General features: G+C 45.9%; 1 protein-coding gene across 2 annotated transcripts in view; it reads left to right on the forward strand.

Annotated features, from left to right (window-relative positions):
- Nucleotides 1-14724, forward strand: part of LOC114620862 — a 154104-nt gene that overhangs the window by 74091 nt on the left and 65289 nt on the right. The window contains exons 4-5 of one of the 2 annotated variants that reach the window (XM_028767030.1): nucleotides 11184-11260; nucleotides 11676-11698. The exons of the other annotated variant lie outside the window; for it this stretch is intronic. Coding sequence (XP_028622863.1) covers nucleotides 11184-11260; nucleotides 11676-11690 — 92 coding nt within the window. The 3' untranslated portion in view covers nucleotides 11691-11698. Of the gene's footprint in view, nucleotides 1-11183; nucleotides 11261-11675; nucleotides 11699-14724 lie in introns of those variants that run through there. 2 annotated transcript variants of the gene reach the window in all.

Here is a 14724-nt window from a genome sequence, read left to right on the forward strand (position 1 = left end):
TTGGGTGTCTTCCTTAATCTCTCTTCACCTTGTTCTTTGAAGCGGGGTCTGTCCCTGAACCTAGAGCTTATCTGTTTCTCTCCACCATTTGACCAGCTAGCCCCCAGTGATCCTCCAGTTTCTGCTTCCCCAGTGCTGGGCTTACAAGGGTGTGCCACCATGCTGGGCTTTTTCATATGGGTGCTGGGGATCTGAACTTGGGTCTTGTGCTTACCGGGCAAGTAATTGAGTGGGCCATCTTCCTACCCCCCAACAAACTATCTCTTTTCCAGGATAAATTGTGCGTATTACACTGTAAAAATCCACAGCAAATGGCAAAGATATTCAGGCAGTTTCCTATTGGCCACCTCAGTGTAATTGCAACTTAGCACTGTTTAGCTTTTGTGGCGTTTGTATGTCTCCCATTTGCAGAGGGGCACCTGGAAGGTTCTTGTGTAATTGAGTTCTTTTCTAGTGGAGATTATGTCTATGTGGTCCCAATTTGTTATAATGGGCACCCAAAGATAGCACTCTACTAGTTCTGGGAGGTGGGGTAAGGATTTAAATTGGCGGCTTGTTGAGAAAGAATTTCTGCCAGAATAATGCTTTATTTCAGGTAAAACCTTAAGTGTTCTTACACATTGACTTTCCAGTGGTGACAAGACCCTGACTATTGGTACCAGGCAGAGCGCCAAGCCTGAGAGCAGTGCAACCTCGCCAAAGACAGTGTGCAATGCGCATGCGTGGGACACACAGTGGCCCGCCTTCTCTCCCAGCATTCCAGAGATGGTGGGCGCTGCGCAAGAGTGGGACACCCATGGGTTTATCAGCAATATCATTGCCCGAAACACTCCTTCAGTGAGGGGCTTTACTCCAAGAGAGGGGGTCATGGAGTTGTGGAGGGCATGGCTGGAAGGAGAGGTGGCAGCACAAGCCACAGTTTGCCCCGAGTTCCCAGGGCTTTGACACATGGAAGGGGTTAAGTCGTTCTTGAACAGTTTATCGCTCATCAATTGTAATTAAATATGTTTATATTAAATTATGTTTTGTAATTAATGTAAAATCCTTTAGCCTATGCCGTTATTAGAACCAGATGCTGAAGTACCAACAATATTTCAACATGACTGTACTGCCTCGCCAGCTGTCTGACTGTAATTACTTTAATCTCAGCTTGTTATCTAATTATCACCTTTGTAAAGGGAAAAGTACTCTCTAATGCTTCCTGATTGTTTCAGATGATGATGAAGAGCGGGGAACAGCTGTCAGAGATCGGGCCTGCTTATCACAGCCGAGGAACTTATCCCAAAGTGTATTCAGGGCCAAACTGTGGAGGAAGGCGTGCCAGGCGAGAACTGGGGGCTGGCCAGTGAGGGGAGACAGGTGGTGTGCTGGATAAACTGTGAGGTGATGCCTGCCTCCTCCGGCAATGCCTGGGGGACAGCGTTCTCAGTCATTAGAGACTCAGGACTTTGTTGACAGTGAGCCGTCTTACTTACTGTCCTGAGGATTGCATGAATTAAGCTTGGGAAGCCCTCAATATACATACTAGGTAAATGTCTTCATCTTAAAAAACCAGCCACTTGTGAGTTTGGGCTGGGGAGATGGCTCAGCAGGTAAAGTGGATAACAAGGGGCTGAGTTCCTAAAAAGCCCAGCAAGGCTGTTAGCATTTGTAACCTGGTGCTGGATGACAGAGACAGGAGGATCCCTGGGGGCTTCCTAGTCAGATAGTTTATCTGTGAGAGACCCAGCCTCAAAAGATAAGGTTGAGAGTGATGGGAAAGACACCTGAGGTTGACCTCTGTCCTTCACATGCTCACGCACAGGCAAACACACAGTCATTTGTGTTTTCTCCAATTCTGCCTTATCCTTTGACAGCTAAACCTGAAACAATTTAAATGGAGCACGTGATGCTAGCAACTTGACATTGTCAATTTGTTTTGCAAATCATGTTTAAGTCTTATCTGTTAGCCTATGCTGTTATTAGAACGGAGGCTGAAATATTGTTTGCTGCATTCTGCATTGTTCACTCCTACACAGGTCATCAAACCAGCCTAGAGTGTAACTGAGCACAGGCAGAGAAGCCATGGAGCCCCTGAGGAGCCTCAATTCTCTTGGTTTTGGAGTCCTCTCTAGTATTCGCATGTCAGCCCTTGGCCCTTGGTGAGACAATCAGTTCCTAAGTGACCAGGTTCCCCTAGGGTGTCTTCTAAACTTCTGATGCTTGCTTAAACTTCACCTCTGGGGACTACAGTTTTTGTCAGAGGGGAGTTGCTACAGGTGTTCTTTATCAGGTAAACAGCAGGATGCTAGGTATGAAGATACAGGGAGTGTGACAGTGGGGCTAAGTGGAATTGACCAAGCTAACAAGGAGGCTAGGTTTCTATTGCTGAGATGGGGCTAGACCACTAGCCAGATGTGAGATCATATAAACTCTTAGTCTTTAAAGGTCAAGAGTAGGAGGCTTTTTTAAAAAAGTGAGCAGACATCTTATCTTAGGAGGGAGGAAGGAAACTGGGTAAGAGGAAGGAAAGACGGGAGAATGGGGGTTAAGAAAAGAGAAGAACACAGTGAGGAGCCCAGAACAGGCCTCTGCATGGAGAGCCTGAGAGGAGCCTGGGGTAGTGCTGGCTACTTAGAGGTGCCTTGTCTTTGATTCAGATACACCTTTGTCAATAACTGTGTGACCTCAGCCTCAGGACTTTCAGCTCAGCTTAAAAATTTTTGTATAGTGCCCCATGGATGCCCACAAAGTGCAGAGATCATCAGGGCAGATGCTAGGGCAGTGTGCTCAAAGTCTGACACTGTGAGTAGAGCAGTGGAGTCAACAACTCCTGAAGCCCCTTTCTCATAACTATGGGTGTGACATATGAAACGTGCCTTTAAGATCCAGGCAGGAAAATATAATTCTTTCAACGTGGAGGTCTGGTGACATGGGTGTTGGAAGGAACTGAAGGGCAGGAGGGAGATGACAGTGTTGTACAGAGATTAGCATCTACAGTATTCTTGCATCTAGGGCTGGAGACTGACACAGAGTGACCAGGAGTATGGAGAAGGGCAGCCCAGGTGGCACTGAGCTCCTGGATCATCCAGGCAGGGTGGGGCAACGATGCTAAAGGTTCAGTCTGGGTAGGTTGAAGAAAACTGTCCTGAGCTGCTGCAAGGCCTGTGGCAGAGGGGTGGCCGACGGAGCTCAAAGAATGGCGGGTCCTTTAGGAAGGAAAGTCTTTTCTTCCCTTCATCCTGCCCTCTAAACATCCAGGAATGCCTGTCATGAAACCAAATCAGAATCCAGCTAGCAAGGGAGTCATGTGGTTCTGGGGCTCCCACAGTAAACCTAGAGCATGGAGAAATGGGGCTGAGGTCAGGCAGGGGGATGACAGGCCAGTGGCACATGATGGTCCTTGTATCCTGCAGCTTCCTTTGCAGCACAACCCGGTAGCATCCCTGGAGAGTGCTCTTTAATTGCATGGAGGAGCATGTGTCCCTTCCCTGGCTGGGCTCCTGAATCCACTCCATTCTCCAAGCTGCCCTCACCGTCTCTATGGCTTTATTTTAGACCCTTCCTTACTTTCTCCAATCTGGCATCTTGGAAAGAGGGTAAATAGGTAATCTGTTATTGGTTTCATTCGGGGCTGTTTGCTTTGTATTTTTCCTAGCATGGTGCATGGATTAATTATGTCTACATTTTATTTTACTTTGTAGCAGACTGTAAACAACTGAAAGAAAATTTGCTTTAGTTTGCCCACAGGGAGCAGCACTGCTTAACAGCTAGAGAGCATGGCTGGTATCAGGCATGCCATCTGCTCCCTGCTCTTTTGTTAGTTTTGTGGCTCATGGTACATGTTCTTTCTCTGCCTCAGTTTGATTAAAAGAGTCTGTGAGAGTGAGACCTTCACTGGTGTTAACCAGTGTTTGTGGTGATAAACCCAGAGACTGACTACATCCTAACTCAAGAGAATTGAGTGACTTACCATTCTGTGACAACCTGACAGATGTGTGTGGAAGCTTAGGGAGGCTCAAGTGAGAAGACTGTCTTTCTGAGACTCTCACCAGAGAGAATAGTAGATGAACATGAAGTCTAACTGTGATCGTGTTTGCAGATGCTTTGGTGCAACTGCAGGGGCAGTGAGTGATCAGAGTGGAGACTTTAAATAATTGCCATCATTTTTACTGTGATTTGTCCCCCAAAGGTTTACCGTTTGATCTTGAAGCTGATGATGTCATAATGCCATGACCTTGAGTCTCCAGAGCTGTGAGCTAAATGAAACTATTTTCCTTATAAAGCTACCCAGCCTCAAGTATTTCATTATAGTATTAAAAATGGGTTAATTAACACATTCCCACTGGATTGTACCCCCCACTTCTTAGACTAGTATTTAGAGAGCACCAAAAGGGAACAGTTCCCCAACACTGCATCCTGCAGCTTTGATATCATGTTCAAAAGCCATAGTCATAGCATCCTAGGCAGAAAATAAGAAAATCACTCTAGAGAAGCCAACATGTCCCATGATTGGCACCAGAATGCTGTACTCAGTGTAAAAGCAAAGGACTGTTGCTGGCCTGAGGATTATGGAGCTTAGCATAGCTGTCTGACTATGCTTTCAGGTCACTAGATTGTCATACCCATGAAACATGGGGGAAAATCAGGGTCCTAACAGTGGCAGCTCAGCTGTGGGTGAGTAAATTTGAGAATAGCAAAAGTCAAGAACAACTGAAGAAGACAGGAGGGACCATGGGATCCTAGAATGCCCAGCATTGAAGAGGATGGCTTTGGTAGTAGGAGTTTCCATGGTTCCTGAGAAGAAAACAAATGTGATGAACTCAGTCCCTTCACTGGAAGATAAATGCCATGCTCTACTAATTCTCTTTGTTATACTATTTTTGATTCTTGGACAAGAGAAAGAGCACATAGCTGTGTGATGGTTAATTTTTCATTGTCAACTTGGCACAACATGGAATCACCTGGGAAGGGATTCTTAGCTGAAGAATTGTCTAGATCAGGTTGGCCTATGGGCAGAGCTGCCTGGGATTGGCTTGATTGTCAATGGATGTGGGAAAATACAGCCCATTGTGGGTGGCACAATTCCCTATGCAAGGAGTCTTGAACAGTATGAGAGAGGAGAAAGCAAGCAAGTGAGCATGCATGAATCCACTTCTCTCTGCTTTGCTTGGATGTGATGTGACTAGCTGCTTCAAGTTCCTTCCACTGTGGCTCCCCTGCAGTGATGAGCGGTCACCTGGAATTGTGAGTGGAAACAAACCCTTTCTCCTCTATGCTTCTTTTTGTCAGGATGTTTTGTTACAACAACAGAAATGAAACTAGGGCACACAGACCCAACAGAAATGTCTGCTGTTGCCTCATGTTTTACCGATTTCTTCATCTTCCCTTCCTTGCCTACAACAGGAAGTGGTGTATAGTTCCACGAAAGCCACACCCTTCCTTAAACTTTTCCTACTGCTTGCTCCTGGTCTTCAGAGATGTGGCTCATCCCAGCCTTGTGTGACCTCCCAGTTGCCATTCCTTGAAGAGGATTTTATTCAGTTTCTGCCTTTGCACAGGACTCTAGATTTTCTATATCAGAGACTTTCTCATCCTTCAATTAAAAACTAAATAGCTCAGACCCAATTCCAACAGGTAAGTTTGAGCATGTCCAGCCAGCTTTCTCTTGTCACTCTCTATGCCTTTCCCTTTATCTGTGCACTTACATTTTCCTAGTTTAAGTCAGTGTTTCAGCTACTTTAGATGAATTCTTAAGTGGAATTCTTGGTCATTTTTCCTACAGTGGTAACATCCTAATCTGAGCCTCTTCTAAGCTGGAACTCCAGTGTTTTAGCACTGATACCAGCCTCTACCCTCAGCAGAGATGAGACTAGATCCCCTTGTAGGAGGTTTGCTATGGATAGAGGGTGAGGACATTTCCATCCTGTGTACATCACCTGTGTGTGATATACAGGTATGAGGGTCAACCGTGACATGAATGAGCTGAAATAGGGTACACACAAAAAATAGGAAGTCTCATTGGGGAGAGTCCCTAAGCAGCCTGGAGAATTCCTCACTTGGCCAAGACTGTCTTATGAAGCATTCCTCTTTTTTCTCCTCTGAACTTTTAGCCACCATCCCTTGAAGAGGATTTGTGCCTCAGGAGTATGAGGGTGTGAGAATCTCTAAACAGTGGTCTGTAAGCCCCTTTCATCGGGCTGGTAGAGAGATGCCCAGGCCTGGGGGCAAAGAATTTTCTCTAAAGCTATGTGCTGATGACAGTTCACACCAAGGAGAGCAGGCTGGGTGCTATTCGATGGTGGGATAACAGGAGAGATGTGGGATAACCACAAGTACATGCCTGGAATTTAAGTGCTCTTAAAGTGAGGACATGGGGATTACTGAGATTAATGGCTAGGAATCCAGGAGCTCCAGGTTCAGTGAGAGACTCTGTCAAGATTGGAGAGAGATGGAGAACAATACTTAATATTAACCTCTGATCATCACACATAGGCAAAGACACATACATGAATACACACACACGAACACACAAGCACACACATATGCACACGCACATGTACACACACACTCATGCTACAATATGTGCTAAGTAACCTGTCCCCACTAAAAAGTTTGCTAAGTGGGCTTCTGTAGTCCATGCTTGTATCATTTTTGAAAAAAAGATATACTCGTTCCAAATTGATCTTAGGCTAGCATGCCAGATAAAATACATTTAAATACATGCTTTTATTAGAAATAGAAAGCCAAGAAAGTAGACAATAAAGGAAGAAACACTCAGTGGTGTTTCTGTGATGGACTATGGCGTTGATCTCTGAGCTTTCAAACAATGAAGACAACAAAGGGGAGCCAGAGAAACCTCATGATTCTCATCTCGTGAAAGAAAATATATCATATCTTCCAAAGAAACAAAATTTCCCCTTTGTTTTAGATTCTAATAGAAACAAAAAAATGTACATCAGAATTTTGAGTCATATGGCCAGGAGAATGTAAGGAGCCTGGAAGCAAACTTTCTGTTTGGTACCTGACCGCTACCTGGTCCAAGTGAGCACCTGATGAATGAGGGGTGGGAGATGTGTTCATCTGCAAGATCCCATAGAGCCAGGACCCTCCTCAGATGACTGACATATGAGACTGGGGAAAAATATGAACTGGGTCAGCCACTGGGGGACCTCTGAGGGCTGGGAAGCAGACATGAGGATTTATTTTCCCTGTACTGGTCAAAATTCTGGCCCAGTTCCCTTCTAGCCACTTCTAGTTCTTTCCAGGACTACTTATTGTCTTTCCACTCCAGATTAAGTGAGCAAATTCTTTATGTGCACACCCCCCCCCCGCTGTGGGAGCAAATGGGAGCCAGGCTATTTTTCTGTGGCCCTCAGCCAAGGTGGGGTGTCTTTGGAATCTTGCAGGCAGGATGACTTGTCACAAGGTCCTATCTTTATGTTTCCTGCTATGCAGTGTCTCCAACACCCCCTACAGAATCAGTGCATTTGTGTCTCAGGGACTGAGTTAACATATAAGTACCACTCGATGTGAAGGTCTCAGTTAAAATATTATGAGCTGCCTCCCTAAGCCCAGGGAAATCTCATTATATTTAAAATAAACCCATTGGCGGGTGCGATCTAACCCACAGTCTACGGATAGAGTCTGCCTGGGAAGTCGGGCTGTCAGATTAATACATTGTGCGAAAATTGGGGCCGGAGGTCACCAGACTCCTGATACACAAATCTCCCTCTGAGAATCTCATTTTAGTCAGACTATCAGTTAGATTAGAGAGACCCTAATTATCCCACTGAAATTAAATTACTTTATGTTAGGGCGATATAATGAACAGCCATAAAAAGGATATACACAACCAATCATCTTATTATTCACAGCAAGACCAGAGCATACACTAAAAGGACCTTGCTGATTATTGCCAGATAGTCCCTGTCACAGACAAAAAAGGGCAAGCGCAAGAGAAGAGTGGGATTTGGTGCTAGTTCAGCTCTGGACAGCTCTTGGGTCTTTCCTCATGTTTCCAGGACAGGTGTTAGACTCCTGTTGTGCTCTTGAGCTGACCTGCTAAGAGATTCTTCCCAGGGGCACTAAGGGTGGCTAAGAGGACACAGGGGATGCACTACTTACTGCTTTCTGCAGCTATCTCTTCTGGGGTCTCATGGCTTACAGCAGGAGCTTAGCAGTGCAAGTCAAGTGAAATGGCTGTGTGGTTAGGGTATTTGTCCTCCACACAAATGCTAACCTCTATCAGTTTGTCTTTGTTAAAGCTTACAGCACTGGGCACTGTAATTAATTATCCTCAGAGCTCAATGACTTAACACAATGGAAGTTTATTACTTGTTCAAATCCTGGGCTGGCCCAGGTCAGTGTGGGAGAGAGCACCTTGCTCCATGCAGTCATTCAACAAGCCCCCAGCACCCCCCACCCCCAAGCTCAGCAGCATCAGGTCGGGCTTCTCAGCAGCAATGCTGTCAGTGGTTTGTCTCTGGCTGATTTGTCATGTGCAAGGGTGGCTGTCTGTGCCCTGCAGGATGTTTGACTCCCTTGGTTTCTAATAGTAGAAGCCAGTGGTACATCTTCCCTTCTGAGACACCCAAAGATGTCTGCAGACACTGGCAGTGGTCCTCAGGAAAGGGGAACAGAAATGGCCCTGATGGAGAGCCATTGCCCTAAATCCACGGGGTCTTCTTCATTCATTAGGGAGGTAGGACAGCCTAAAAGGAGGATTTGGCACCTACATTCCTACCCACCCTTTGCTGGGCAGAAGTCATATGGCCTCTTCTAAGTGAAAGGTATCTGGGGAATTGTGACCCCAAAGGAAAAATGAATCTGAGTGCTGACCAAGTAGCAGGTCTCACACAAGGACAATCGAGGATGCACAGGAATCTAGATCTGTTTCTTCCCTTCCCCTGATACGACTTTGAACTGCTGGCTGCTACCTTGGGTGGCCACCTGGTCCTGGATTTTCATCTTCCCATCTCCTTTCACCATTGCATCTAAGACACAAGTGTCCTGACTTCCGTTTCCCGGTATGTAGCGTAAAATCCTAATGTACGAGGCTGGAGAGATGGCTTAACAGTGAAGATTGCATGCTGTTATCGCAGATGACCCAAGTTCATTTTCCAGCACTCATGTTGGGAAGCTCACAACTTTCTGTAAGTCAAGCTCCAGGAGAATCTGACACCCTCTTCTGGCATCCCACTGACATTCACCTTCATGTACACATGCCACACACAGACACACAATCATACACATACTTTGAAAGATCTAATGAACCTTAAACAAAAGGATGCAGGTGGGTTCATATGCAGATCCTTCAGGAGAGTAGTAAAGGATGGATAGTGTGCTTAAAGTTGTGATCAGAGTAAGAGATGGGCTCGTGCGCTCCTCTGGCTTGATGGTTGGTGGGCAAGGGGCAGAGGCTCTGGTGGACCATACCTGAGAAATATAGAAGATTTGGCATAGAGAAAACATTGATAAAAGTTTAAAGTTTCATATCATGACTCGGGGATGATATGGACTGATTATCAAAGGTCAAATGTCAAATAATTTAACAAAATGATCACAATGATCTTTAAATGAATAAATTGCCACAAAATGTGAAGCCTTTTCCTAGGCTGTTCTCACCATTAATACACAGTCACTAACATCCATAGTGACTGGATATTAAATTGTATGATTTCTTGTAAAAGCCCATACTTAAACTTTGCATAGGCAGAGTGTATGTAGATAGAAAAGAAGATGGGGTGGGTGCTAATAACCCCAATACTGGAACTGGTACCTTAACTCTGAATATTGTGAGTGTTGTTGTCTGGGTTGATAGGCTATTTGCCATAGAGGTCATAGGGTGTGCTGCTTGACTTCCTGATGTACTCCCCTGGTGATATCACTCCTTAAAATATGAACTGTCACTATAGCATAGGTGTGGGAAAGGTTTAGGGTAAGAGACTGGTGACCTGAATGCCCAATGGGATTGTATCAGTAACTCTGCAATTCTGGGTTGTGGGGCAGGCACTGTTTTTAATGCTTTGTCTTAAAAAAAAAAAAGTCTTTGACAAACAACTCCAATATGGCCTCCATGAAACAACTAGAAAGCCACCACCCTGCCATACATTTTCCGCAGCATGCAATTTACATATAAGGAAAAAATTCCTTTGCTCCCCCGTGAATCCTTGCAGGGAGTGGCTCAGCTTCGGGCTTCCGGGATTATAAAGTTTCCTCTGTGTGGACCCTGTTCCTGATCCACACCATACTCCCTGACCCTTCCGGGTTTTGTCCATGTTGGTCTCTCTCAGTGTGTTGCTTTCTCTGTCCTTCATCTCTTAAGTTCTTAGCTCAAAGATGGCTTCCACATGTACCAACCATTTCTAAATCCTTTCTGCACTTCCTGGGACCTCTTGATTGAGTATAAGAAGTAATGTTCTTGTGAAACATTCATATGGAGCCAGCCAAGTTCTGTGATTAGACTGTAAGCAAAATGAGAGCGTGACTGATAGTCATACATGTTATGTAGTGCCTGGCTCATAGTCGGTGCTAACACATTGCTTCTGGCAACCATGAATGAGTTTTTTGTTGTCTGGAAATGGTAGTCAATCATGTTGTCCACTGATTCATCACAGACCTGCCAATGGATTGGAAGCGTGGTTCCCACGTGTCTGAGAAAGGCCTGAGAGCTCTCGGGTGCTCAGTGAGAATGACGTGCCAGGCAGCATATCTTCATCTTCTGGCTTTTGTCATTTCTACTGGAAATCTTGCTAAGAGCTGGAACCCTGGAGTTTTTAATTAAAATGTGTGTACTTGAATGTTGTAGAACTTCCTGGGGCTCGAACAGGAGGAGTGTGGGAGACCAATATCTACTTCAGCTGACATACAGCGCCTACTACTGGCCAAAGAAACGAATGCATCCGAATGGAGCTTGGCAAAGGAAGGCGTTAACTGGGGTTATCGGAACATGGTGACTCAAAGGCAGCTGCATCCCTGAAAAACCCACCCCAGCCTGGGTGGTGACTCTCGAAAGCTGCTCCCTACAGTTCCCAGGACAACTGTAGGTCGTGCTCCTGGGGGAAAGTCGCTGTGCTTATTGCAAATGGCTTATTCAACCTTTTGGAGCGGCTTTCAAGTCTCCAACTTTCTAAGCTACCCGAGTCTTGTGAGTTAGTTCAGTAGCTTCCTAAGTCTTAAGAGTCTCCTTCTCCCTCCACGAGGGAGTATGCCCTCTTGCAGGAAATCAATTGGCAGTTGGTCATCCCAGGAAGTAGCTGCAGGACAAAGCAGAATGCAGGTAAATATCCCAGGTTGGAACAAGAGAAGCTACTCTCCGTGGAGCAGTGACTATGGCGTCTCTGTGTGTTGAGATGTGTAAATCAGGTGGCTGAGCCCCAGGAATGCTTTAGCCTCTTAGGATTCATGGCGTGTGCTACTTTTCAGCCCTCAGCAAAGTGAGGTATGAAGTCATTTCCAAAGCAGCGTCTATGAAATTCCATTACACGGGCTTTTTCAATTTGAGGGGAAAGACCTTTGCTGAAACTAATTTGCAGCTGCTTTAATCACAGAGCTCAGATGGTGGCAGGCTGTCCTCATTGCAGTGCCTGAAAGAGTTCACGCTGCTCCTGTAGACTGGCTCCTGCCCCCACCTCCTCCTGGGTTCCTTCTGTAGTTCTTGGGCATCCCCTAATTTTTGCAACATTTTTTTTTAGATGAAAAGTAATTAGTTTCACCCCGCCCAGCAAATATGGTGTCTTCTGCTCAGAAACTCTTTGAGGACACCGACGTAAATCAAAGCACATAGGGCACATCCCAGGAGAAGATTATCCTGGGCTATCTCTGCCAGCCTCTCCTGCCTCTCAGGACTCTTCTGGGTTTGTTTGTTCCCTTTACCCACTGTTGCCACTGGGATTTTTCTGGACCCACAGAAGGGCAGCTAGGAATCCCAAAAAGTAAAGAACACTTTGTTGGAAATCAAAAAAGTGAATTTATTCTTTTCCTGTTTTCTAAATTTAGTCCCTTGACAATTTTTAAAAATTGTTTCTGTGTGTGTGTGTGTGTATGTGTTTGTGTGTGTATGTGCGTGTGTGCACACATGAACAGAAAAATCAGCAAGCTGAGAGAGTGTGTAAGTGTGTGTCAGGGAGTCGTGTCCACCATGGTTCTGCTTCAGTCTGCCTTAATCTCCGGCCATGACTTCCCTCTGTGTTGCACTGTAAGAGGAATAAACCCTTTCTCCTCCAAATTGTTTTCTGTCATGGTGTTTATCACACCAACAGAGAGAAAGCTAGGACACACTGAACCCCAGCACGGGGGAGGCAGAGACAGGAGAATCCTAGGGGCTCAGTGGCTAGCTAGTCTGCCCAAAATGGTGAGCTTCGGGTTCTATGAAAAGCCCCGTGTCAAAAAAAAAAAAATTAAGGTGGAGAGTTATAGAAAATCCCCAAATCACACAGGAGCGCGCGCGCGCGCGCACACACACACACACACACACACACACGAGGGAGTGAGTAGGAGTAGGGAAGAGAGATCCACCATAGGCTTGGAATAAAGCATACTCAGTTTAAATCCCAGCTGCCATGCTTGTTAGCTAGCTAGCCTTTGGAAAGTGAATAAAAAATATGTTTAGAGTCCCCATTTCCTCTAAACATGCATAGTACAGCAGCCTCAAGGGCTCTTGGGAAGATGAAATTAGAGAAAGCATGGAAATTTAGTTCTTGGCAAGTAATAGGTGCTTAGTAAATTCCAGCTTAATCATCATCATGATCACCGTTAGCATCATCTGCCTCCCTCCAAGAAACTTTCTTTATTGAATTGAACTGTTCGATAAATTCCAAAGGTACTTTTGTCTCTACTTGAAGCCAGCATATCTTCTCCTTTCCAGGCTTGGCCAGGCAGCTTGGAGTCTAAAGGGGAAGTTGTGGGTGATGCTTTTCAATGGGAAGCCACCTGTTCATCCTTTGTATTCTCCTCAGAGAAATCTGTTGTCCTGGGAATGATTTGCCTCATATGGCAGTTTGGCTGCCTGAATGAAGCCAGGTTTCTTTGTGTCTGACTGGACACTGGTTCCAGGGATCAGCACAGAGGCGGAACAGCTTGTCTCTAGCAGGGGTTGGTTGAGTGTCCTGCTGGTGGCCCCTTCACCTTGCGGAGCCGGGCGATCGACACCGTCTGTTACCGAGAACCTCCGTGAATGTGTGATTGCGCGTGCGCGCACCAGTGCAGTCACAGTCTTTCCCCAGGACCTGACTGGAGTCTCATCGCTTGCTTTGAGATGCTGCATAGCTCTGTGTCACCCTGCCTGGGTTGTCTTAGGACATTTCAGTTCTCTCAGCGAAGGCTGTAAGTAGCACCAGGTGAGAATTCCAGAGACTCCGTAACTCTCACCCGTGAGGTACGGGCAGTCCTGGCCAAGGAGGCTGACAGCCATGGGGAGTACATGCTCGGACTCCTCAGTCAAACGTTGTCAGCTGTCATTCTCAGCTCTAACTCACTGAGGCTGTGTCACTTTGGACATCATCTTTTGGAGTTCAAGCTTCTTTCTGTCACGTGAACCCTGGTGTGTAGCCATTGGCAGTGAGTCACTATGAGGTGTGTGTTGGGTGCCATGAGCTAGCATGACCTATGCTGTTTTACTTTAACATTGTACTGGGCCGAACCAGCGGGAAGCTCTTCAATTCCCTTAAGCCTTTCTTCTCTGGGCCTCAGTTTTCTAATTTGGAAATTAGGCTTTAACACTGCACGAGATTGCTATAAAAACCAGGTGGCTAGATGCAGAAGCTTCCTCGAATGTGTTAGGATGTAAGCTGATGGTAACTTCTCTGTCCCCTTAGGAGAGATGTGTCAGGGGTGGGGAGAGGCAGAGTTACCGGACACGGAAGGTTGTAGGTATGATCATCTGGGGTGCATCTGCTGACTACCCTGCATTCTGGCTGTACTGGTGTGCACTGGCTTCTGGGAGCGGAAGCCTGTGGTGATTATTGCTCATCTTCACAATATGGACAGAGAGCACTTCTGCTCTGGCACTCCTCTAGGGCTCAGGTAGGAACATGTTTGCCATCTCAAGCAGGCCTTAAGGGAGACTCCTTTTTTATTCTGCCTCAGATCCCTGAATTCTCCCAGGTCACCTCCACAATGATCAGAGTAGAACTAGATTCAAGGGACCTCCCTTCTGTGGTCCCCTTGAGGAAATGACATAGACATTAAGAGTGAGAAGTCAAATACAAGCATCTAATGTCCATCCTTTTGTATCTAAAGAGAAAAAAGGTTCTGCCCCTTCTCCTTCTGTTACACCCAGGGCATCACCTACCTCTTCCCACAAGCCTATTGTCTGAAGGGTGAGCTTTTGAAAATTTGCATTAGGCCTTGGGCAAGCTTCTCTCCTACAATTCATAACTATTAGGGTACACTCTTGAAAGGAAATCCATTTTTTGCAAGTATCTGTGAATGTGTGATATCCAGTGGACTATTCCACCTGTGTAGCCATGAAGGCCTGCTGAGATGAAGACCAGAGAAGAGAATACTCAGTCTGGTCTTGACAAACCCTCCGAGCTAATGTGCCTTTTTCAGCAAGACTCCTAGAAGCCCATGCTTCCTGGTGATGTCACTTCCCTATGAGCCCTCTGAACAACTCCACGGTCAGTGAGGTCCATTTAGCGGGATGCTTCTGGATACACATTATGTCAGAGATCCTGGACACATATAGAAAAAAGGGTAAGACAGACAACATGTCCTCAAAAAATTTAGAGAGCTTACACCTTC

Source organism: Grammomys surdaster, unplaced genomic scaffold (genome assembly GCF_004785775.1).
Source record: "Grammomys surdaster isolate TR1022 unplaced genomic scaffold, NIH_TR_1.0 170, whole genome shotgun sequence".
NCBI classification, from domain to species: Eukaryota; Metazoa; Chordata; class Mammalia; order Rodentia; family Muridae; genus Grammomys; species Grammomys surdaster.